The following is a 26971-nucleotide window of genomic DNA, read 5'->3' as shown; positions in this document are numbered from 1 at the left end:
ATATCCTTCACTTCTCTGAATAACTTACCATCCATGTTCAAATGAAGGATGAAACCGAAGACAGGATCTAGATAAGAATATACATAAGCAATCAGTAGATTTGTTTCTTCTTAGTATCGATATAAACTGCTTGACAAATGCTAAGGAAGTGTTAATTTTCATCATACCTAATGATACACATCCTTAAAAAAAAATGAAACTTGGCACATCTTTACTAGACATCCTAAAATATCTTTATTATACAAAATGAAACAAATATTGCCACATGGGAAAACAAGATAAGAAACAGAAATTCCTTCAGAAAAAGAAATGCAGCTCCTGGCCACAGATAGCCGCAGACTTTGCTAAAGCTACTGGTACTCGTTTATGTGCAAGAATCATTTCTTGCCCATTAAATAATGTTAGCTTATACATGCATGGAAATCTGTAAAATGTATTCCACTACAAACACATCGTCAAGAAAGATTACGTTGGTGTAATGAGCATATTCATTGGGATCAGCTACAGTGGTCCTGAGTCATGTTCTCCAATGAATCATACTTCAGCATCAATAGTAATTCTGGACACAAACTACTGTGAAGAGAGCAGGGAACTCATTACCATCAACAGAATGCCCAGGAAATTTATCACTATGGCCAAGGAATAATGGTTAGGGTGGGTATAATGCACAATGGCAAAACTCTGCTTCATATCTTTGATTATGGTACCGTAAAATCACAGCAGTATTGCACCAACATTCTACTGGGTCATGTCTGTCTTTTCCGCAGTGCAATTGATCCAGACTTTCTGTTCGTGTATGACAATGCCCATTTACATAGGACAGATGTGTCAGACTCAGCATGTGAACATACTGAGTGCATAGCATGGCCTGCATATTTACAGACCTAAATCCCATAGAGTATGCCTAGGATACACTTGGCAGACACATTGCTAAAAGACATACATATCTTCTCGAACCATCTAGGAACTCAAAATCATCGCCTTAAAGTGTGAAAGGGGACAAAATCCCTCAAGCTCTCCTCAACAATTCAGTGGACAGCATGCACAACAGATGCCAAATGTACATCAGGGTCCGAGGAGATCACATTTTATACGAATGAATTCGTATCTGCCCTTATTTCTAGTAAAACGAGCACTTTACATAACTGTTTATAATTGCTGTAAAGAACATCTTTTTTACTTTTGCTTATCTTGTCTTGTCATGTGGTGATATCTGTTCCATTATGCATAAAAATATATGTATGCCAAGTTCCATTTCTTTGATGGATGTCCATCATTATGTATGACGAAAAATAACACTGATCCTTAGCATTTGTCGACCAGTGTAAAATGCTCATTGAAGAGGAGAAATGCAAAGCTAAAAAAATAGCTATAACTATGTACACAAAAATACCAATAAAAGCATGAAAGGTAATTGAAAATAAAAAACACAAAGATTATACAATGATTTCGCATATAACATTTTCGTCACAGAAATCTAAGTCTTTAGTATACTTAAAATATCGCCTATTAAAACAAATTCTCTATCAAAATAAATTGCTACGATATACACTGAAATAAAATATCCTCAACAAATATCGTCATTGTTCATATGATAAGCATATCCATCCTCAGAAAAAAAAATTATATAAGCAAGTAACACAAAATTTCAGCGCAGAAAAAAAAACAAAAAAAAAACACACACACATATGATTTCTTAGAGCAGATTAGAACTGCCGATACATATGGGGGGAAATTCTCAAATGATGTGACAATGTATAAATGGGGAGAGAAGAAAAAGAAGGATATAAGAATAAAGTGCAAGAATTTGAGAACCGCCTCACATAGACGTCACGAAACAGACGAGATGGGATTTCTTGGGGAACCCATCTGGGTGAGAACTTTGTCCAGCCACTGTAAGGGCCCGTGGAGATGGATCTCTATCCAGCACGGTGTCGAGGTCACATCCTGGCGGTGGTATTCCGCACCCCAGCCTTTGACGAAACTGGTACGGATCGTGCACATTTTCGTTAGTTCATAAACAGCTTCGAATCCGTGATTGACAGCTTGGCTGAGAAGCTGAGCGAATTCCTGCAATGAGGCATAAAAATCAATTTTTTTTCTCCACTGGCTATAGTTTTGTCCATGTTTAACAAAATGTCAAAATTTAACAATTTGATTGCTGAATTACCTGGTTATTGAATATTTTCAGACTACATCCAGGTGGAATTTTGCAGACAGTGGTGGGATGAAAACCGTGAGAATGGTTGCAATTTCTGCTCTGTACAAAAATGGCACTTTCGCTCAGGCACTCTGCATAAACCTCCCCTCCCACGTAATATAAGTGCAGGCCTGCACATTTCATAAAAAAAAGAAAACAAACACATGTCCATAAATGCATTTTTTGTACGATAATCAGAAATGTAAGCTTTAGTTCTCATCATGTTACTAAATTGGAGAAGAAGCAAGTTTATAAGTGAAAAATATATTAAGCATACGATACCTTTCCCTATATGACGACGAGTGCTCTCAATTGTTGAGTTGCGGTTCACATTTGAAAGAAGGCCTAAACAGAATCTACTGTTATTATTAGATGGATCTGTGAATCCGTCAACCACTATGCTGTGGTTTTGTGCATGGAACACCTCACCAACTCGAGAATTCAGTTCATAGTAGGCAATGGAGCACCAGTATTGAGGCTCTTGATAAGTTACGGGTGCAACGTCTAAAGACAAAATAAAGCTAGTTCAGTTTCCTTTAAAATATCAAGGAAGACTATTTCAAGAATTGGTGAAATTTGTACAAATTGAAGGTTCATTTTTCCATGCTTTCCAAAGAAAGATAGAGCATTTGTTATCGTAGCACTCATTGCAGGACCAGAACTAGGAGGGCAGGAGCAATCATGATGAAACAGCAAACAGGGGGAAACAAAAAAATTATCATTGACTTTTGCAGTAGAGGGGGGGCATCAAAATTATTTTTACTCTCCTCGAAATCATTCCTAGTTGTGGCCCTATACTAGCAAACAGTGCGTGCAGTAGGCTTGTCAACTCTGAGCTAGGTCATACCTAAAATAATGCCACACACAGTTTAGCAGTCCAATCAATACCATATATAAAACTTTCAGTGACTTATTTTACAGAAAATAGATAGAATGTGTGAGATTTCATAAATTTAGTAACAGAATTAAACCATTAACATGGTCTACCATATAAATAATGGCCAGTTCAGCATATCGTACCTGTACTGATAGCAGTTGTGTCCATAGACTGTTGGTTACTGTTCTCTGACTGCTGGCTGTCATCTTGAGGACTATAAGCTGGCGGGGGAGTCTCTGCTGAAAGAAAATACACTTTTACTTCATATTTGAAATACTAACATATCCTTATTCAACTTTCAAGAAACAAATTTTGTTATATAAGCAGCTTCATGTAGCGAATTTGCTCATATTATGAGGGAAAGGTGGTTTAATTTCCCGCAGAGGCTTGGTGAATTTTCCTTCCGAAATTCATCTTTGCATCAAGCAGGGCTCCCACTAAAAAAATTTAGGAAAGTAGGATGGGGGTACCCCTTTAGACAACATGATCATAGCGTAATTTTAAAAAATCCCTAAATTTTTTTAACAAAAAAAACATTTGTGGCACTATTTCAGTATCCTATAAGAATGACCTGAGCCAAAGCAAAATGACAGGTATGGTTTCGCAATGAAAACAATTTTTGGTCAAAACAGTGTACTAGCACACACACACACACAACCACAGATAATTTTTTTCTGTCTCTTTTCACAATATATTCACATTCTTTTTTGCGAGTCTTCCACAGTCCAGTCTGTCAGCTCTCTTCGACAATGAACACAGCAAATTATGAAGACATGCAAGTTTTCCAAGATTGACGCTCTTTCAAGATCACTTTCAAAAACACAGTTGAAAATGTGTAAATTACAAGGTCCAAAGTAAATAAGTCAAGATGAATCAGATAATTTTACTGCGCTGCCCATCCTTTTTTAGAGGGATTTGTTTACATTCCACTGTTCAACACCAGTGTAATTGTTTTTGGAAAATGAAGTGCTTTTATTTCTCTAGCTCCCTTTGCTGAGTATTACAAATACTGTTTATGCCTCTGCGTGCCCTAAAAATACAGAAGCCAATCAAATGCTATTGGGTAGCATCAGAATCACCAAATCTAGAATAGATTTATGAATCTAACAGCTTTGTTATGCAAGCTGTTGTTTCACCTATACACAGAATATGCACCACAATTTTGAATACTGAATTTTACTGTCCAAGACCATCCAGACAGAAGTTTTTAATGACTACTCTACTTGTTAAACCCTAAAACTAAGCAATTAAAAATTTAGTAAACAAAATGTCCACATACACCTCCCAAATTACCTGAAAAACGATACAATTTCTGCTTTGGCTGAATCATTAATTGCAATTCACTACTTTTGCATTATTTGACAATATATAGATATGATTTCTTTCTCAATTAAAATCAATTTTATGAATTTGCTTGATAGGACTTGGTGGAAAAGTAGGACAAAAACAAGAAAGTAGGACATTTTACCAAAAAGTAGGACAAGTGGGAGGCCTGCATCAGGGTATGAAAAAAATGATTTTAAAAGAAAAAAAAATTGAATTTTTCATTTAAATCAAATTTTTTTCATTTATAAATTAACTGGTTATCAAATTTTTTTTTCTTAAATTAGAAGTTTTCTACAGTGTACTATACAGTCTGGACCTGGCATTCAGTGACTTCCACATGTGCCTTTACTTAACTTTCCATGAGATCATGACAAGATCAAAAAAGAAGTTGAAATAAGGTTCTGGCAGAAGCAATAGACTTTTAACATATTCCTCAGTATTACTTGACATGCCATAAAAATTGGGAGACACCAGCTCTTTTGAATGTAGGAGTCTGGTCCATTTCCAGCATTAAGGGAAAAGTGAAGTTTAAAGAAGATCACGATACATTCAGAAGGCCAATATCAATCTATATGAAATATTGAATAGATACACGAATCTTGGAATAAAATAATAGTTTTTCATTGTAACAAACATGTTTTACAAGGGAATTTCACAATGGTAATAAAAATTAAGTAAATACTTAACTATAACCTAATTATTGCAAATCTAATATGAAATACAGATACTGTGTTATGCATGTGTTTTTTTTTTTTTGTTTTTTTTTTTTGCATGTTCAGAGATTGAAGAAATATGCTGTTGCTTTAGAACTACAATATCATGTTTTGCAATACAATTAAATTTTTTGGTCTACTAATTTAATCTTAAACAAGTGATCAAAGAATATAAAATACTTCACAGTCTACTAATTTTTCAATTTTGCTCATCTAATTCGCATGAACGAATATGCTCGGTATCCAAGATTTATGGTAGCAAAAGCAAACATGAAGTTTGAACTACCTCCAGCGTAGTTGTTTTACAAACTAGAATCCAACTAGACTAGAGAAAGAATCCTAAAACGAAGAGAACAGACAAGGTTCAAATGAACCAATTCAATTGATTGAGTCTAGATATTTAAGATTTTTACAGAATCTGTAACCAACATTTCCTGGCATGCGAGTAAATATGGTATAATTCTGGAATGCAAATATCCAGACACTGGCAGCAATTATGCGGGAAAGTGGGGAGGGGGACTAATGGGGCAAATTTTAGTTTTTGGTTTTTTCAAAAGGAAATAAACGAGTTAATTTTTTTTATTATTATTGAGGAACATACACATTTGTGTTTACGTTATAAAAACATATTCAAAACAAACAATTTCAGTTGTTTTTGCCGTGATGATCAATTACATGCATCAGTTCTTTTGTCCCATTAGGGTAATAGGGCAAAAAAAATAAACATGCAAAAAAATGGATAAAAACTATGAAATATTATTTTAACATAATTTTTCAGTTTTTATGCCCAAAGCTAAAGTATATTGAAAAATGGAGGGAGAAACTTCCTAGTTTCAACTGTTAAGCCATGGTGTAATTTTGTTGCCTTGGGTTTGAGCACTTGAATAGGCACTACTGATCTCCAGGTGATGACAAATATTCCTTTTTTTTTTCTATGTTATGTATGTAAATACAGTCAAACCTCTCTATCTCGAAATTGACAGGACCGAAAAATATTTTGAGGTAGTTTTTTTCGAGAAATAAAGTTTTTAGTAAGAAAGGAAAAAGAAGGCAAAAAATTCAAATGATAAAAACTAAAAAATACAGTACTATATTTTACTACATACCATGAAATTTATTTGTTACGTTACACAATCAATGTTCAATCATGCCACACAAAATGAAAATACTGTACGCAAAAATACGTTCAACGTTTTTTTTCCGTTCAATTCAATTTCATTTGCACATCTTATTTAAAATAATTCGTAAGCTTAGATTGATGCATATTTTTTGCTCTTTGAGCCTTCACAGTTTCACCTATACTAGCAGGAGCTGCAAATATTTTGAACCCTATTTTCTCAGTCTGCTCCAGAAAATGGTGCAGCATTTTTACAGCATGCGTTTTGCATTTTTCACTGTTACTTTTCTCTAATTCCTCTGGAGCAGTGGTTTTCAACCTTTTTTGACTGGCGGAGCCCTCAGTAGAAAAATTCTATGGCAGAGCCTCGTAGGCTAATTTTTCAATTATTCATCAAAGTTACCGATTTATTTTTACTATTTATAATTACTTTTTTTAATTTTACTGAGTTTTTTTTTCATTTTCCTCGAGCGGCCGTGGAGACCCTGGAGGGTGCACAAGGAGCCCAAGGGCTCCGTGGAGCACCGGTTGAGAACTGCTGCTCTGGAGCATCTTTTGCTGCATTTTCATCACTCGAGTTGACCATACATTTAGCAATAATTTCGGTATCAGTCAAGGTGCCGCAAGTGAACTTGTCCATTTCCACAAAATCAGAAAATGAAATTTCTAGTTTCAAATGATTTTTTGGTAATGCTATAATGTTCTAAAATTTCATTTTAAACATTGTTTTGAGATTTGTTGAAGTTTGAATGAACCACCAGATCTGATCCTTCATCACTGAGATGACCGGTTACAAACCCACAGCTTTCTTGAAGCAAACTTGAATTGTCTGTTGGCTGACTTTTTTTCTATGGTGAATGAGCCATCCACCTGCTGACAATAACAGTATTCACCTATGATTGACAAGATCCATCAACACAATGGACTGTAATAGGATTAGTTAGTATCAGTTTCTTTTACCTCTGGAGAAAAGCCAAGTTTACGTGAAAAAAAAGGAATTTCCAGGTTTTCTTTTTACCATCATTGTGGCTTGGCTTTGAAATTCATATAGACTAACTTGTTGAAATAATACATCAAATAAAGCAGAAACACCTTCTCTAAATCACTACTACATATCCCATTAGACCAGTGATTCCCAATGTGGGCATTAATGCTCCCTGTGGGGGGGGGGGGGACGATGGAATGTTCCAGGGGGTGGTAGAAGCTACGGGTATAGCATAGGATTCTATGGGTTAGACTACATTGAGGGGGTGATGGGACAAAAAAGGTTGGGAAACTATGCATTAGACCCTTATTTTGCTTGTCCCATTCGGACTCCAAAGATTGAAAATTTCATATTTTTAAAATCTAAATAAATCCGTTAATTTGCCGATTATTATTTTTGTATTCTTTTTCCGTCTGTACTCACGCATAACCACACTTTGCCAACAATTTTGGCGCAGTGCGGCGCAATTGCCACAGAGCTCCCACCCCTGCATTCATTGTTGTCTCCATTTAAAATCTGCAGATTTCTTGAAACGATTTTGAATTGTCTGTTGGCCGACTTCTTGCCATGCTGAACAAGCCATCCACATGGCATCCACTCAATGTTAGTCATAATATTTGTCTGTGATTAACAAGATCCATGAACACAATGCGCTGTAATACGAATAATCTTTTCTTATTCGTTTTTTTTCACCTCCAGAGATTTGCATGAAAAAAAAAAAGGAATTTCTCAGTGTTTTCTTTTTACTATCATTGAGCTTGGTCTTCGAGATAATGTTTTTGAAAATTACTTCGAGACAGAGGTGAAAATGTACTGATTTAGTACAGTAAATGAAAGGAATTTTTCCTTTTTTGAAATAAGGTTTTTCGAGAAAGAGAGGTTTGACTGTATTTCAATCGTTTTAACGCAGGTCAGTTGCGTGCATAATCTTTTGCATTCTGTTGAGCTTACTCTTCCAGATACATGATGCAGAATTTAATTTTTTTTAATTGCTTTTTCGTCATACTTTTGATTTTAGAGGTTTCGAACAGAGGAATGTTTTGGATAGAGTAATATTCAGAGATCCAGATGTACCAATTATTAATTCAACAGATCAAAAGTAAGAATAGAACTCAGACTTACCTGACAAACCGAAGGGACTGTTCGGAGCAGAAGTGCTGATGCTAGTGCTAGGCGATGGCACGCTGATCCCTGATGAGCTGGATAAACTTACACCCAGAGGAGGGTTCGGAGGCGGGGTTGTGAATCCTTGAGCTGAAAAACTCACGTTGTGAGGCATAGCTGGTTCTGGTACAGGTTGAAAGGATGACAGCATTGGATGGCCAGGTGGATATTCACTGTGCCTTGGTACAAGCACGGGCGGTAGAACTGAAAAATTTAAAATAATTTATTTTCGGCTAGATAGTGTTAGGGTATAATGACATTTGTTTTACCAGATTTAGTCCCATGCATGAAAAAAATCTGGAAATGTTTTATTTGCCCAAATATGTATTTTTCATCACATAACTTTCTTGTGCATTACGCAGGATTGCAGAAACGATTGGAGGATTGAGAATTAATGTGTTTCAAATAAAGTTAAAAAAAAATTTTGTGAAAGCTCCTTGCAGAATTCAGGCTGTCACAAAATCGCGTGCAGCATTCATTCACCTATCTTGCATCATACACCAATTGATATTTGAGAAAATTTTTTAGGTTTCTAGATGGCGATGCGGTGTCTAAAATAAAGAAGCAACCAACAGTTCCAGTGATTCCTAAATGGAACGTCTCGGAGTTAAGCCAGAATTATATCAAGATATTTCAAGGATAAAATTATAATGAAAGTTGGTAACTCAAACAGCGACAGGATGACCAACTTTTGAACATCAAAATACATAAAAGTTGGGTCACAATTTATTCATGGTTTTTCATACATCTTTCAAGAAAATTTATAATTACCAGGACTTTCGACTCTCCTATAATGGTAAGGGTTTATACACACTTCCTTCTGTTTGGCGGAGAAAGGATATTCACAAAGGTCCAATGGCTTCAGCTCGTGATGGCTCTGCAAGTCTGGCCACCGCCACACACGGCAATATATGACATGGGGAAGGCCTTTCCGATGGGACACCTATAACAAAAAATTTATACATATTTAATAAAAGATTGATTAAACACCAATTCAACATGTAAGAGAGAAAACATGAGAGATGTAAATTCATCAATGAATGATAACGATAAAAAACAATTGAACACTCATGAATATAGGATGCAAGTTTATAAAATGCACATTGGGAAATAAAACATTGCTTCCAGTATCAAATACGCATGTTTGAACGCTGATGCTTTTCAACGAAGTTCATTCCAAACGGATCAACAATACAGATTTGGCCAGAACAATAGTGGGATGCATTTCTTAATTATGTTCCATACATGAATACAACATAGTATTCTATGGATTGGCTTAGCAAAAGGGATGAGGGAAAAGGGATTTTTCCTTTAGAAGGAGGGTAATAATGAATAATCGTGGAAGACTGATCTATACAATGAGGTACTTCTCCCTAAAAAAAAAAGAAAGATGGAATTGGTCTTGGTCTTGCACTGATTATCTTACTGAATGTCAAACCAAATATTGCTTCTTTCTTTGCTCTGGTCATGCCACGAGTTCCTTACACTTCCATCTCCTGGAATAGCCAATTTGCAGAACTGGTATGGTCTTCACTCTTATCTTGCCAAAAGTCAAGCAAGATGTTGCTTCTTTTATTGTTCAGCACCTCATACCTCTTAGAATTCCAGAGCTGCTGGTTCTTGGATAACTAGATGAGTGGTTGTTCCCTATGAGTGGATAATGAAGACATAGGCTATCCATAGTGAGACTGACTGATAAGTACTAACGGAAATGCAGCCACTAATGTGTGGATTTAAAACTTGATATATATATATATTTGTGTTGTAGGTATATGTGACAACAAAATGGCAACAGAGATTTTTTTCCTATTGGAGGAATAGACAACTGAAACTTGGAAAACCTTAGAAAATCGTATTTAGTCTATTACCACTGCGCAATCGTAAGTTCCAAACCTTCAAATTTGGATTTTCGCCAAAGGCAAAATGCGAGGAGGGCATGGGGGGCCTGTGTCCCCTCCCTCTAAGAGGATCAAAAATTAAAAGTATTTTAATTAATGGCAAGATAGATGCTTAAATCCACTTGAGGAATTTGAACTAATTCTTTTCTATTTAGTTATCAATGCAATTAATGAAATTATTGCAAATGTATTTGGTCTTGGCTAGCCAATGATTATGTTTTTCCTGAATGCGAGATGGGACCCACACCACAAGTGATCAAGTATTTTAAGGGGAATAGTAAATGAATACACCAAATGTTTGCTTCTTTTTCAATATCCCATCTATGCACAAACCAGTTGCGTTCACAGCTTCTAAATTGTACAAGAAAACTGTTTTCACGAGTGGTAATTTCTTTGCTTGTTCTGCAAATCATAGCAGCTTGTTTTCTCCAGGAGAATGGACGGTACAGAGGTGGGATAAGAGGGTGCTGATCGAAATATTGCATCATTATTATAGGCAGTAGGGTGAAGATAGACAACCCTTCCCGATCACCATGCACACCCTTGGTGAACCACATATCATCAAAAGTCAGCATATCCGAAATCTCTTTCCCCCCAATTGATGCTGACATAATACTTGGTCCCCGATTTCAAACAGCTGCCTTTCAATATAGCAATAGCTCCTCCACAATGAAAGTTTTTTTTTCTTTTTCGATTCAATGATAGATAACGATATACTTTACAATTTGTCTCCTGATAAGTGGGATATAATCATCAGGAGCCAAGCATGGTTTTTTCTCAAGTTTTTTTTTTTAACTCTTTGAGACTTAATGACTCCGTTCCATCATAAAGTCAGAAAATTTTGTCCTTTAGCACTCGCATACAATGAAGATTCCACTGTATAAAAAAATTTCAGGCAAATATATTTAAGATTCGCTCACCTGCAACCTCCCATCCAAAGAACGTGGAATAGTCACACATTTACTTGGCTGCCCTGGACAGCTCAAAGCTTTCTCCAGTTCCTCTATTGCACCTTTTTTCTTCTTGAGCTTCTTCACCAAAGAATCGACAGCCTTTTCTGCCCATTTTTCTTCCTCGTCTCCTTGTTTCCAGCCCAGAAGCTTCTTCACAGCAGGACTCGTGAATGAGAATAAACTATTTATCGCCGACATGGCTGTGAAAGCAGTCGATATAAGAAATGTTTCTCCTACTGATCGAAGAAATGCTCGCTCAAAATTGTCGTTTCAAAGAAATGTCATGACCTAGATTAAATGGGAAAAGACTGGAATGAGTTTAGGGGAAAATAAATGGTAATAAAAATTAACAATATACAGTTAAACCTTGATAAGTCGTCACTTCAAGTTATCGAAAAATTATGACGGCTTAAGCGGAGTGCCGTCAGTTTTAATGTGCAATGTTGTGAAAATCATATAAATTTAAAGTAATATGACATTTATTGAAGTATGAATCAAAATAACATTAATAAAATTTACAGATTGTGAAAGAAAAAATGATAGCAATTTTTTATCTCTTATTACTTAAATTGTGGTGAAATATACTGTACACTTTGATTTATACTAGTAATTTTTAATTTATAGACTAACAGAGCAACTGCTTGAATAAGTAGTTTTTCTTCATAACAGAACTCCCTATTGCACATTAATTTTACATATACATAAAATTCAATTTTAGTGTTTGAATTCTTCATCAGTAGTTGATGATGCAACTACAAAGTAATCTCGAACACTTTTGACTTGGTGAAGGGTCCTGGGCATGGAAAAGTAAACAGAAGACCTCAACTTGGGAAAGAATGTCTAATTTTCTTCAACAAAGATATTTTGTTTAAATTCCAAGTCCTAAATAATTAGAGTCCATTCTTTCAATGATAATTTATTATCCGAGCCCATTGCACTTTGACTCTAACTTGATTAATTTGATTCTTCGATTTATATAATTTTTGATTTCCTTGCACTATATGTAATCTTTGACGTATCAATAAATTTTGGTTTTGCCAGAGATGCCCTGGTCGTCGTCGTCGCCCCCCCCCCCGAGGGAGGGGCCAAAGTGCTTACATCTTGCGACAGGGCCTGGGTGTCTTTTTCTCCAGTAGAGCCCACGGGTGTGGTAGCCTGATCAATAAGATACTCGCCTAAAGTACCAAAAGATGTTTAGAGGTGTCACGAGTTCGATACCCGGTTCATCCTTGTCAGAAAACTTTCCTGACACAGGGTACAACAAAAAACAGCGACTTGACCACAGCAAAAAATTGCTACTGCAGGGAGTCCCCCATCGAGGGGTTAGCGCACCAATCTCTCGATGAGTATAAAAAACAAGCATGCCGTTTGGAATCAGCAATAAATTGTAGGTCTCGGTTAATTAGCCCTAGTGTGCAGAAAATGACTGTGGTACGACAAAAATGATCAAATGATCCAGTAGAGCCCATGCAGAAATGAAATCTAGCTTGAACAGTCCCCAAATGCCTTAGTCGGCAAATGAACTTCCCCAGCATAACTTTCGTTACTTAAACTGTTCCGTTTGTGCATATAGTATTTTATGGTGACTTTTAAACATATGGCAATGTTGTTAATAAACTCTTTTTTTAATGGGAGCCATAAAAATAGTCTGCTCCTCTTTCTCAAACTTTTTTATAGTGACGAGTTAACCGAAATTAGCGACGAGTAAACGAGGGTTTAATAACATTGTTGTCTATGAGAGCTAGAAGGGCCTGAAGAAAAATGACGACTTAACTGGAGTCAGGGTTACGACTTAACGAGGTTTAACGGTATTTTAAAAATACTTGGAATAAATTATTCAGAAATTATTATGAATTATTTTGCTTGAAACTGAAAATCATGTTGTTACAATCAAAATTTATATAATCCATATTTTCAAAGAATGATATTCAAGATCCATAATAAAGTTGCGTCCAGCCATTAGTGGGGGGATATGATCACCCTTGACTGCTACCGATGATTTGCATCGTCTGCCCATGCTGAGTACAAAGTTGTCTGTTGAGGCATTGCTGCCCATTACTGTTGTAACATCAATCGCAGCTCTGGAATCATTGCTGGCAACAAGCTGCCAGGCGTCTCTCTAGAGTATCCCACACATGTTCAATTTGATTTAGATCCGGAGACCTTGCCAACCAATCAATGCATTGAATATCTTCACTATCCAACAGCCATTGTATGATGAGGTGTAGCATTATCGTCTATGAAAAGGAACAGAAGACTCACAGCACCTCTAAAAAGACATGTGAGAAAGGAGAACCTCGGTACAATAGCGGCCACCAGTGACTGAACTACCTTGGAAGATGTACGGGTGCCAAGCATGATACCTCTCTAAACGAGAACCCGGCCACTTCCAAACCGGTCCCTTTCGATGATGTTGTAGGGGTTATTACATGATCCCTTCTCTCTCTAAATGTGTATGCATCCAGAATTTGCAAGTGAGACTAAAAATCCGCTTTCATCCGTAAAGAGTACTCAACCTCAATTTTTTAGTTTCGTCCTTAATTTTTGTACACTAATGTATTTATTGTATTTTGCACATTGGCTCTCTCACCAAGCACACTTTGGTCACGGGAAAGAATCTCAGTACATTCTACTAAAGAATGAGATAATCATGTGACTGGATACCCCTTGGGAGGGTCCAAGGGACCAGGTGTGTGAGAACATTACATCAGCCCTAGCTATGACACGAGAAATATCCACCTTGTCTCTTTCCCTCTATCAATTCCATGTAATATACCAAGCTGCTCTCGAAAAGCCAACCTGCAGTGTATGCCAGCCGAACTCATGTTTGGGTGCACTTTTGCATCTCCCCAGCTAATTTTTCGACTCAACAAATGTCAACATTGGCATTTGTGACTATGTAAACAAGTTACGAAACCAAATGCAACAGTTCCGTCAAACACCAATAAAACATCGCTGTAAACGTGCTACATTTGTGTATCTGGAACTGACGAATGCTACTCAAGTGTTACTACCAGTCAGTGTCCATCAACCCCTCCAGCGATCATATGATGGCCCCTTTCTTGTCATTGACAAAAATGTAAAAGTGTGACTGTGACTTGACATCAATGGCAAAACAGTTTGTTTCCATCAACAAAAGATATATTTTTGCGTATAAAACCAAATTATGGGAGTTTTCACCACAAAACATTTCGATCATCTGAAGGCTTGTCACAGAACAATGCCAAATATTCTGCTGGGAGCCGGAGGCACATTTATGGTTTCGCTACCTATGGGCTACACAAATTGCTGTCCTCCCATTCTAGGCTAATGTTCTTAACTATTTTTCCTTGAATTCGCCACCTTGTACTATAACCTGCTTACCCCCACCCCCGTCTCAAAGTCACTCTTTTGGTCCCTCACATGCTTGCACACTGTTTTAGTGTCACTTGCACAAGCTATAGGTCATCTTTTGGTCGCTCACTTTTGTTTCTTGTTTTATGGGTCACTCTTTTGATCATTTGCATTTTTCCACATGCTCTAGATCATTCTTTTGATCATTTGCATGTTTACACATGCTCTAGATCATTCTTTTGGTCATTGACATGCTTTCACCCTCTCTAGGTCACTCGCTGACCTGGTCTCTCACTCTGCAGGTCACTCTTTTGATCATTCACGTTTGCTCACGCTTTATGTCACTCTTTTGATCACTCACGTGCTTGCACTCCCTAGGCCACTCATTTCAATAGCCTAGTTCCTTGCTGTCTGGGAATATTTATTGAAATTTATATAAATTTTGCCTCCCTTCTCCAATTAAACTTTCTAGGCCACTGTTCCCTGAAATGTACTGTCCTGGGCTATAGCCCGCTAAGCTCCCCCCCTCACCGTAAACACCTACATGTAAGAATCTATTTCAGGGATCCACACATAGAAAATTTCATGTCTAATGCATAGCTGCTAACTTTGGGGGAGTGAGAATTCGAGAGGTTTTCATGTATATCTGAATTCTGTACAAAAATAATTATAAATGGGATTTTCAAAAAACAATATAGGGATTTTTCATTAATAAAAGTAAAATTGTAATTATCTTTTCCCCTTTGAAGAAATGTAACATCGATCAAATCATCGCAGATTAGCTCCAAGTTATCAATCATCCCAACCAGTCGGTAAAATCATGTGTCATTACAATTCTCGAATCAAATCTTCCCAACAAAATAAATTGCCACCAGGCCCAAAACGGGACATATGGACTCAACGGGACATACGGACTCAACAGGACATATAGTGAAAGCAGATACAAATCATCTCTCTAATTTCGGATGTGGAAAGACCGCATTGACCAAGGGCGCTCAACCTTTTGGAAGAGTGCAAACCACTTCATTGGTTTTAAAACATGTCGTGGGCCACTTCAGTTACCGAAAAATGTGTCAAGAGCCCCTCAGACGATTAAAAAGTTTACCATGTGTCATGGACCATGATCTGGAAATGCGCTGCAAGAAATTTAAGAGATCTGGAAATATGTTTAGAGTCATTTAAATGCTCTGTAAATGCCAAGAACTAGTGAAGTAGCATTGTAGCATTTTGCTAAAGCTTTCCCCAGATCTTCGCTTTTTTGCTAAAGGAATTTTTTATCTAGCTTAAACCCTGGTAGGTGTATCATATCATGCCATATTTTACAGGGCAGATAAATTTTTCCCATGTTATTCTGCTCTTGGGAGGGGCGGTCTTACCCCCTTGGTTCCTATGCCACTACTACTAAAGGAGAAAGTCTGGTAACCCTAGCAATGCGAGATGTCGAGACGATCTCAGATAGAGAGCCACCCATGCCTGTTAGGAGATCTACTAGAATAAGATGTCCATGGGACAGCGAACCATGGGCCCCCACAAGGGCAGAGCGGACAGGGCTTTTAGCCCTCAGAGAATTCTCATCTTTTGCTTTTTCATGCTATAAATTAACTATAATAGGGTCTGTGAGCAGTCTGACCGGGGGCCCAAAAAGGATCCCAGCCTAGGGGCCCTCCCCAGCACGACCCAACCCACACGGGTAATGGGCTTACATCCCAGAAGGGACAGAGTGTGGGTTGTGTCTGGTCAGACAGGATGTGGGGGGCCATGCAGCAATCTTATACCATAGCTGCCAACTTTGGAGAATTACAATTAGTGTGGGCTATATCATACATCTGTTTAGAGAGAAGCCAGAGTAGTCGAGAATAGATATGATCCATGCAGGCGTACAGAGAAGCTGATTACAGGTAGCAATTTCTGACAAATGTCTGTTGGACCAAACCATGCAGTGCAGCGATTCAATCAACCCAGCTGAACACTGAATCAATGAAAAGTGTCAATGAAAATCCCCCGAGGAAAAGCTGATGAAATTTCATCAAGAATTATTCTCGATTATGACAATTATGTAATTTATAACCCATGATTTATTTACCTCAATCACTATTTTTCAATCATAAATTTTATACTCGTTTACTGGTGATGCACATAATGGCACCTGCCCATGTATATATATATATCTTGTGTTCAAGCTTAATAAATGGTCAGGTTCCCCGGAGGCAAGCGAGTTCCCACGAACAATGCGTTTATATCACTGAAGCCCCTTTCACATGTAAAATAATAAAAGTTGGTTTAAAACCCGCTTCGAGAATTTTCACCAATGACATTGACATTATTTCTTTCCCTGCAAAAGGGGATAAAGTCGAAAAGCATGTGGCAGAACTCTCAATACTACCACAATATTTGCACATGCGAACGGGGCTCAAGTGTGACAGCGATAGGAACCGAGAGACACCCACGCTCTATCGAGATAACCTCACCATGCTAGTTGAGTTATTTATGGAATTTTTAATATAAAGTCATTCAGCAATCGGCTTTGTAAGTACGAAAGATCTCACACACCTAGATGTTGGGGAGGAGGGGGGAGGGGCTAGAAAAATATAGTCCTCCATAGGCAAAAGAAAGAGTTTCAAGAAACCCTACACTATATATCATATCACTATACATATCAAATGAAATTTGATCCCACAACAATGGCCAACAGTCCCAGCCAACAATGGGAAACCAATGCACGGCTGTAAACACTCGGAATTCTCGTAACCGCTACTCGAACCCGAGACATTAATCCCAAACCCCCCCCCCCCCCACCACAAAAAAATAAAGGATTCAAATTACACACAAATAACTCATTCTCAACATAATCCTTCAACGGATTATCCATTAGATGATCTAAATGACTCATTCAACAAATGAGACATAATGGAGCAACCACACACACACACACACACACAAAAATCAATGACACAACAATAGAAAATAATCCAACCAAAACAAAGATGATCAACCCGAAAATAAACAATAATCAAATACAAACAACAATCAAAATACAATAAACAATAATATCATTGTTACAATTACAAAAAAACAACAACACTTGCGTAAAAGAGATCTCGATCTCAACAATTGCGCGGGATCAACAGGAATTTTAAAACGAAAAATACTTACGTTCATATTTTTTTTTTTTTATAGAAAAGAAATGGCTTCAAAAACAAAAAAAACAGCCAGGAAATTAACAATTCTCTGTGACAACAATCGCTGTTCCAACAATTAAAAATAATAATTATCAATTATTATTTTTTTTTAGTTGACCATCGCTTCATAGGAGTATAATGTAAAAAAAAAAAAAATAAAAGAGAGAGGGGGAGGGGGAAGAGAGAGAGAGAGAGAAAAAGAAGTATACAAGAAAAAAAAATATTTCTCAATCGGCGTCACAGCGACGGCGTGGCGTTGCCACCTAGCGGCTTTCTTAATAACGACAAGGGAGGAGTGGATATTATTATTATTATTGTTGTTGTTATTATTATTATGTTTTAATTATTATTATGGGTGAAAAAAAAAGAAAGAGGACAGTGAAAGGGTGTCACGTGGAACCGAATTCATATTAATTGCTGCCGTTTTCTTCTTCTTTTTTTTTCTTTCAGGTCAATAAGTTGATTGGAGGACAAATAATATTTGGGGCATTAATTAATTGCTCTCTCTCTCTCTCTCGTGAATTTTGTGTGGCCTCCGCACAATTGTGTAATGCAGGTTTCGCGATACGTTCCCTTTCGGTTTTTTTTTTTGGTAACTTTTACTTGACCAGAATTTTAGGATGTGAGAAAATTAATATTCACACTCTCTTGCTTTTGAAAATACACTGAAGTGCTAAAAGTCATGTGGTATACCTCCACTGAGCTATAAGTATATATACCTTTCCTTCAGTGGCGTCGGAGTCGGGGGTGCTGTGGGTGCTCGAGCACCCACGGGAGTTTGTAAAACGGGTCCGAGCACCCACAGAATTGATTCAGAAATCGCAATTTCCTACATGGGACTCAAGACGAGCACCCACAAGTTCGAAACACTTCCAACGCCCCTGCTTTCCTTATAGCTCAGTGGATACCTCTTAATATTGCTGCACTTCGCCGGATAAAAGGAGGTCCCACACGATATTAAGAGGTATCCCATGACTTTTGGCACTTCAGCACTGAATTCATGTGGGATACCTTTTAATACTCAAAGCTGCATTAAGACACACCCCTTTCAAGTGGCTTTGTTAATACTGCTGCACTTCGCAGGGTAAAAGGAGGTCCCACTCGATATTAAGAGGTATCCCATGACTTTGGCACTTCAGCACTGAAGTCATGTGGGATACCTCTTAATACTCAAAGCTGCATTAAGAGACAAACTTTTCAAGCGGCTTTGTTAATATTACTGCACTTCGCAGGGTAAAAGGAGGTCCCACACGATATTAAGAGGTATTCCATGACTTTTGGCACTGAAGTTATGTGGGATACCTCTTAATACTCAAAGCGGCATTAAGAGACAAACTTTTCAAGCGGCTTTGTTAATACTGCTGCACTTCGCAGGGTAAAAGGAGGTCCCACTCGATATTAAGAGGTATCCCATGCAGTGCCGTCTTAACGCATGGGCCCACCCGGACACGGCGCGGGGTCCTCAAGAGAAAAGGGGCCTCAGAAAAACGAGAAGCAGTTGAATTTTTCGAACATTTTCCAGGTGGGTCCCTCAGAAAAATCACTTGGCCCGGGGTCCATGATGCTCTTAAGACGGCCCTGATCCCATGATTTTTGGCACTTCAGCACTGAAGTCATGTGATTAATACTGCTTCACTTCTCCGGGTAAAATGAGGTCCCACACGATATTAAGAGGTATTCCATGACTTTTGGCACTTCAGCACTGAGAGAGAGAGAGAAGTCATGGGATACCTCTTAATATCGTGTGAGACCTCCTTTTACCCCGGCGAAGTGCAGCAATATTAGGAGGTACACCATGACTTTTGGCACTTCAGTGTACTTAACGACTGGATGGGGAAGGTAATATTCCACGGATAAGTTTACAGAGCAATTGAAACTTTTTCACGATTGTTATGTCGTCGTTTTTATAGCGAATGTTTTGCCCCACGAGGGTGTGGGAGTCAACTCACATCCTGGAGCAAGGGGTCCCTAGGCTGGATCTTTCGCGGTTCACCCCTAGTCAGACTTTTCACGAACAATTCTTCTATAGTTAATTTGTAGCGTGGAAACGTAAAAAATGGCGAGAATTGTCCCGGGCCCTATCAGCCCCGCCCTTGTGGAAAGGGGGGGGGGGGAAGGGGTGTCCATAGATGGGGTTGACAGGATTACACCGGTCCCGAACTATTCTTGAATTTCTTTACGCAATAAATTCATTGAAAAGAGGAACCCGCAAAAAAAATATGCACGCCAGGGTCTATGTAGTGCAGTGAAAAGATGTGACAGACCTACAAACAGTATAAATGTAATTCAATCATAACACCTCACTTCACTTCTGAAATATGGATATGGCAGCACTGAAAAGTCAAACACAACCCTACATACGCACTCAGACTGTTAGGTACACACACACCGGCACAACTCACTAGGTAGTAAATCGCCCATAGATGGTGATAGACCTGAGTTGTGCTTGGTTTGAAAGAAAGAAAGTGGTAAGATGTGCTGCTGTGGTAGTCAAGTGATCATATAGTGACGGGCTGGAATCGAAGCGAGGACCTGCTGGTTTCAAACCCCGCCATCGCCACAGTGATGTGAAAGTTGTCATCAAGTCCACGGATTCGATCCTGGGGAAGACCATAACTTTTCCCTACCGAGCCTGAGGTGACCACCGATAGATGGGGCCTTCATTTCTGATCCAAGTCAGTCGGTAGTAAATTGCTGTATGGCTGGATTAACGATGTTCCATCCACTACTGCGGCCAGGGCCGCGGTCACCCGGGGCAAGCGCACATTTTGACGTCCCCTGTAATGTTGAAGGAGAGGATTCAGAATGAAATTTGCGCCCCCCTCGAGTCTAGCGCCCGGAACACGAGACGCCTGCTCACCTCTAGTTGCGACCCTGACTGCGGCGGACATCGTCAGTGTAAAAGACAACTGGCATGGAGATGATTCGATCTCGAAAAGAAAGAAATGACACAAAGGAAAACAATTGGAAAGATTATCAACCGATGTTATAATAGCACAATATGGAGTACTACTTTACCCACCTAAACACGTACCTCGTCTACGGAATTTCTAACGAATTGGTACATGTTGGAATGTAAGTGACGTGAAAACCTAAAAGTTTGTCGCTGTATAATGCTTGTTATGTGTAGCGCTGCCATCAATTTTTATAACTATGAGTGAAGTGCAATAATTGAATAGTATATAACGTTGTAGGGCTGCTACACTCTCTGTGGCGGCACTTTTTAAAGGGGAGATCGGCTCGCATTCGCTCCTCGAAGTTGGAAACCTCATAAAACCAACTTTAGCCGACCACCACTGTGGCGACGGTGGGGTTCGAACACAATATGAGTACTATTATGATATTGTGCTTGGTAATGGTTTTCATATGTCAGAAAGGTCACGTACTCCTTTGTGGGTTCAGTTCCCAACCGCGGAGCTCTCGGGATTTCTCGGCGAAAACCTCGAATGCGCCATTTATCTTCCAAAAGTTGAAGTATTTGCATATGGTTACTTTCCTGACGTCCAATCGACGTTTCAAAGTGGATATAATGACCATTTTTATCACGCCTATTTTGAGACAAATTATGAGTTACCAAAAACGTTTTTATTGACGTCAGATGACAACTTGATTTTCCTACGTGTACCAAATCGTGAGAAATTCCCCAGACGAATGTTTACGAGGTGCATGAACGGCGAGTTGGCATGCGTTACAAACTATCAAGACAATAACGAAATCAACACAATTTGAATTCTGATCTTTTCCATTGAAATATGAAAGCTTTCTGTACTGCACCCAACCAATCGAGAGAGCCGCAATATTATACCAACATCAATATGACATTTAGGCCTATCCCACGTCGCAACGCTTATACGATTTCCGCCGCGTCTCCGGCCGAAGTGCAAGCGGTTTACGGTCTTCCAAGGTCGTATTGTCTCCTTGCCCGACGTCACCTGCAAAGATGATGTCTGCCACAGTAGAGTACGAAACGTTTGTTATGGAAACGACTTGATCCCGGAAAGTTTCAATAGTTAGACGACGGTTTTCACTTGCTGCAGAGAGAGAGAGAGAGAAAAGACTATTATTAAACACTGTGGGATGGAAGAGCCCAGTTATAGATTAACATCTTGGGTCCCCGAATGTTATTTCTATAACTACAGTATACTATTAGCTTAGCGTCTCTTCCTCACTACTTTTTACAGGCGGGGGGTGGAGGGAATTAAGCGGGCCGGAGCATAAGACAGCGAGTTCGAAGAGGCAGTAAATTCGTCAAGAACATCAAATCAAACGGGAGAAGGGTAACAAAATTTGAATAACCCGCGGGGGGAAGAAGCCATAAATCAATCTCAGTTCATTCTGAGGATTGGTTCATCGCGCCTCGGCGTAGTCATGGGTCCTTAAACAGAATTTTTGGAAAATTCAAAGCATGCTCACAACCAAGGGCGTAGCGGGGGGGGGGGGGACTTGGGGGTCTGGTCCCCCCCTCGAAATGTGAGAAAATGACCGAAAAAAGGGAAAAAGATGGTCAAATCCATTGTTCTGTCACTTTGGTCCCCCCCCCCCCCCCGAACTGAAAGCAGGCGAACGAAATTTCTGGCTACGCCCCTGCTCACAACCATCTTGTTGCCACACATTTCTGAAAATTTTCATGAAAACCAAAATAAAAGTAATTATAGTGAAAATTTCGTATCGCAAAACCGGGTGGGCTCATACCTTAAGATGACACTGCCTCCAGATTGCGATGTACGGAGGTGCTTCTGAAACAATAGAGATGCAGAAAATTTCACAGTATTTAAAAACTGAAAAATTTATTTTTTGGAAAATTTGCGTGCACCAACCCACTTAAATCAAAATTCTATGAACAAGAGCTCCCCAGCCTAGAAATTTACTTTATTTAAAAAAAAAAAAGCACAATGCATAGATAAATGGATGCGATGCCCAAAAAGAATTTTCGGACGGGTCTCTGTGCAGCATTTGAACCACCGTACCCTCGCAATCCGGGAGAGTGAACCAGATCTCTCAACATTATAGTGTTACATACTTTAGAACGAGGATTTTTTATTAAAATTATTTAAAAATTCTTTGTGGCATAAAATATGGGTAAATTGTGGTGATTTTTGAAAAAGTTTCATGTTGTTGGAGTTAAAATTCGATAAAAAAAAATAGCTATTAAAATTCTCTAAAAGTTCCTTGTAAAGTACATAACACCAGTGTTTAGAGAGACAGAGTTTCAAGACATTTGAATGAGTGGTGTCCGAAAAAATGTTCCTTATCTGACAAAAAACTTACACTATATAGACGCGTTTCGAAACGTCTAATTCAAATTCCATATTGGATTCGCCTTCTCAACTTTATTTTTATCACAACACGCAAAATCAAACCCTTCCCTTTTCTTTTGTTTTGCATCTTTAGTTCATTAAACGTAGGAAAACGAATAAGAGTGGATTCATATCAACAGACATGGCAAACATTCTTCAACATAAAACCAAGGAACGTATTCACATCTATCGCGTCGTGGCTGCGCAGGTGCACACAGACATTTTTATGTTAAAGAATGGTCGCCGTGTCTGTAGATGTGAATCCACCCTAAACGTTGACTAAACAGGGCAGTGTTTCCCAACAAGTGGTCCACAGGGCCGTCTTAAGAGTATCATGGGCCCCCGGGCCAATTGATTTTTCTGAGGCCCTACCAAACAAATTTTCCAAAATTTCAACCAGATCTCATTTTTGTGAGGTCCCTCTTCGCTTGAGGGCCCCGGGCCGTGCCCGGGTGGACCCATGCCTTAAGACGGCACTGGTGGTCCACGGATTCCCTGAGAGGGGGTGGTCTGTGAGGAAAAAAAAAGCACAATGATGTGTATATTTTTTTAAGATCGATCGACGACTACTCTAATAAAATTAGAAAGGTTTCGCCATTGTAAAATTTATTGAGGCTCAAACCACCTCAGCCCCCCCCCCCCACTTCCACCTCCGGTTCTGGTGCCCATCAACTTTAACATTGCGTCGTAAGAACTTTCAGAAAGCAATAAAATTTCTCGATCAGAGCAGCTCACTATACATTAATGACATGACGACTTTGGTATATCTATGGCCGACTCGAAGCTGCGAATTGCGTCGCCCATGGTATATCTAAAACGTAGAGTGTGAACGCATTCATACATTTTACCCTTTATGATGATTACAAAATCGATTAGAACTCGCATTACGGCTATGTTTCTACTTCGTTTCATAGGAAGGGCGTAAATAGAGACAATTTTAGTTACTCTGTTCCCCCACTTCCATATCCGCTACGGAAAATAGAAATCAATACCACTTGCATAATCATACTGGTGAGCGCAGCGGTGTAGAAAACATCATGCCCCTCCCCAAAAAAGCTCAAATTAAGCGGAAAAATATGAAATTAGAAAATTCATTTCAAACTTTAAAATTTGAATTGGAAATTTATTCATTAGAGCCCATAAAAATATTTTTCGTAAAAGTATATCGCGCATAAACATAAGACTAATATTATATCTGCCTTATATCTACGGTGGAATGAAAGAAAAAAAATTTAAGGTACACTGGCATTATATGTAAATCACGTCCCCATTTCAGATATTCATAAAAACGAATTCGCTGCAATTATTTAAGTCATGGGGACAGGAGGTTTTAGTGCCTCGGCCGATGGATCATGAACGACACCGTTCAAAATTACGGGGGGGGGGGGTGGTGTGCTCCCCGGGTGACAGAGCAAATATTCGTTTTTAATTGCGGCCCTGGTTCTGACAGTTCCAGTCCGGTATTACTTCTATTACTTTTTTTTTTTTCCATTCTGAATGTACTACGAGGCTTTTTGAATACCGTTATATTTTCTTCAATCAGTGGAAGTTTTGAGGGACATGCAAACCCGTATCCAGGTAACTAACATGGCGACTTCCTTAGAAGCTCACGAAGGAAACAAACCGGCGCGAAAGAAATGAAGGATTGGACGAATTTCTATTTTGCGTGGCAGGTGCTAGATATTGCTAAAACAAAATTTCAAAGCGTCGACCTGTCTGTTTTTGAGTCAAAAAAATTCTTCAATCAAAGCTGCAGTAACTTATGGTCCATTGGAAATTAAAAAAATAAAAGAAGTTAAGATAAATGAACTGAGACGCAGTTAAATACCCAAACATGGAAACACATTTTCACAATTGATACAAATATACATGAAAAGTTGAAATCAATTTTGAAGCATGATAATCAAACAGGCTCATTTTCACTTTCCAGCTCTTATTCAACATTTTCTATTAAACTTTTGTGGTTCATTATTTCTAAGCAAACTTTAGATTTCGGAAAACAGAGAATTATATTTATAAAAATATTAAGTCGGCGCCGGGTCTCTCGACGAACCTCAGCCACCAGATTCGTCATGTCGCGCGGACCTCTCCCGGGGTTGTTCACTACCTCCTATCTACATATAGGAGGTAGTGGGTTATTCGCCGAGGACTTGAAGATGGGCAGACACTCACAGGAACGAAGATCTGAGAACAAGGAAACGTCTTTATTCACAAAAAACTAGAATTCCTGCTAAAACTAGAGCAGCCCTCCAAAACGCACAACTCTCTCCGAATTCTTCTGTGCGAATTCCCTAGAATCTCGTTCTTCTATTCTAACGACCGCATGCCACGCGTACCTTGCATGCGTTCACTAGCCTTTTCAATTTCTACCCTTCGTAACAATAATAAAGTGGCGGAAAAACTCCGTAAAAGTTCGTCATTTCCACAGTAAAATCGGAAATTTTATCGTTGATTTCTATAGCTGTCATCATGTGCTTGTCCCTGAAAGTGATAATGATTTACTATATATTAATGGCGCTCCCACTAATCCAGTGCCCGGAGCACCAGACCAGCCAGCCCCCCCCCCCCCCCCACCAGTTGTTGCCCTGCCTATATGAAAAGCCTCATGGGTGATTTACATAGAGTCGATAGCGGCTTTAAGATAAGATTAGGAGAACATTTATTTCTTCTACATCTGTGTGGCGCAGGACCGTAACTAGGGTTTTTGACACTCGGGCAAACATTATTTTGCCCCCCCCCCCCAGTTTTAAAATTCGATAATTTTATAACGGTGTTCTTTATTCCCGCCTAAAATTTTCGCTTCCCCCCCCCCCTAAATTTTGCTACCCGGGGGCAAGAAAGGAAATACCATGCACGTCCGGGCTCTATCACTAGGGTGACTAGCACATTGCCTAGGGGCAGTTGCTGCCCCCCCCCCCAGTTCCGGCCCTGGTGTGGCCTTCTTAAAATTATGAGACCCAAGGCAACAACTTGTTCGCCTTTATGCAGGACTGCTACTGTACAGGGTGGGACCAAAAGAAAAATCAATAATAAAAATCATATAGGCCTGCTGGAAGGACCTTACCTTTAACCCCAAGGGTTGTAAAACTATGTCTTATGTAACCCCAAGGGTTAACCCTTGGGGTTACATAGAGCGTGTAATATATTTGTATACTGTATTACATTTTATATATGTATCTTGTAATTTGTTGTTTAATTTAAAAAAAAAAAAAATTCGCAATTTCAACATTTTGAAGAAAAATAATTGGATTATGTCCACAGCATATGAAAATTATTTACATATATTTTTGTAGTATCGTCTAAGTTTATTAGGCGGCATAAATTATAAACACTTCCAATGTACACATTAAGTTAACCAGTGATATGAATTTGATAATTCAGTTTTTTGGAGTGTATTTTCATCAACACCCATCACATCTGTTGTGATTCTGTGCTAGAAAGAATAGGAGTTCTTAAAAGTTCAAGAACCGCTGCTTATATAAGAATTGTATTATTGAATCAATATCACCAGTTTTGCTGCCTGTGCAATATAAAAATTGTGCTGCTCTGATGAATTGGTGAAAAACGAAACATTTATATACAATATACAAATACAACGCCACAACAGGCAAATTGCCCAACGAGGTGGCTGAACATCATGGATCCCCGAGTCATTTTTTGGAGGCCCTACCTACTACTGCTACACCTCCCCTCCCCTCCCCTCCCCGCGGAATCCCCAACGAATCGGTACATGCGGGAATGTGCGTGTACGTGTAGTGAAACCTGACGTGAAGTTTTTTGTTTCTCTGTAATGCTTGTTATGTGTAGTGCTGCCATCTGCCACCATTTTTTCTAACTATGAGTGAAGTGTTATGATTTAATGATTTATCGTTGTAGGACTGTTGCTCTCTGTGGCGAGACTTTTTAACGGGGAGATCGGCTCGCATTTG

General features: G+C 38.8%; 1 protein-coding gene across 2 annotated transcripts; it reads right to left on the bottom strand.

Annotated features, from left to right (window-relative positions):
- Positions 1–659: 659 nt before the first annotated feature.
- On the bottom strand, positions 660–17887 carry Mad (mothers against decapentaplegic homolog 1). Of its 2 annotated transcripts, none has more exons than XM_089255384.1 (8): positions 17720–17887; positions 11201–11521; positions 9154–9325; positions 8341–8586; positions 3221–3316; positions 2483–2704; positions 2171–2331; positions 660–2070 (listed from the first exon to the last, which is right to left on the bottom strand). In XM_089255384.1, exons 2-8 carry the CDS (start codon positions 11429–11431, stop codon positions 1831–1833), a joined length of 1368 nt encoding a protein of 455 aa, XP_089111510.1. In that variant the 5' UTR covers positions 11432–11521; positions 17720–17887; the 3' UTR covers positions 660–1830. The 2 variants fall into 2 exon arrangements, with proteins under 2 accessions (XP_089111510.1, XP_089111511.1); XM_089255385.1 differs by having other exon boundaries at positions 3221–3313.
- Positions 17888–26971: the final 9084 nt, after the last annotated feature.

This window comes from Pholcus phalangioides, unplaced genomic scaffold, assembly GCF_987345545.1.
Source record: "Pholcus phalangioides strain wild (caught in Gottingen) unplaced genomic scaffold, Ppha-v1.0 ptg000042l_1, whole genome shotgun sequence".
Classification (NCBI taxonomy): domain Eukaryota; kingdom Metazoa; phylum Arthropoda; class Arachnida; order Araneae; family Pholcidae; genus Pholcus; species Pholcus phalangioides.
The sequence above is the reverse complement of the archived record's forward strand: the minus strand, read 5'-3'. Positions and strand labels throughout refer to the sequence as shown.

Bases quoted from the DNA above. Each gene is read 5' to 3' on its own strand.
- Mad (XM_089255384.1), bottom strand. From the start codon at position 11,431: ATGTCGGCGATAAATAGTTTATTCTCATTCACGAGTCCTGCTGTGAAG. The intron at 2,332-2,482 runs GTATCGTATGCT...TGAAATGTGCAG, and splicing joins TCGTCGTCATATAGGGAAAG to GCCTGCACTTATATTACGTG. The intron at 2,071-2,170 runs GTAATTCAGCAA...GCCTCATTGCAG, and splicing joins TGAAAATATTCAATAACCAG to GAATTCGCTCAGCTTCTCAG.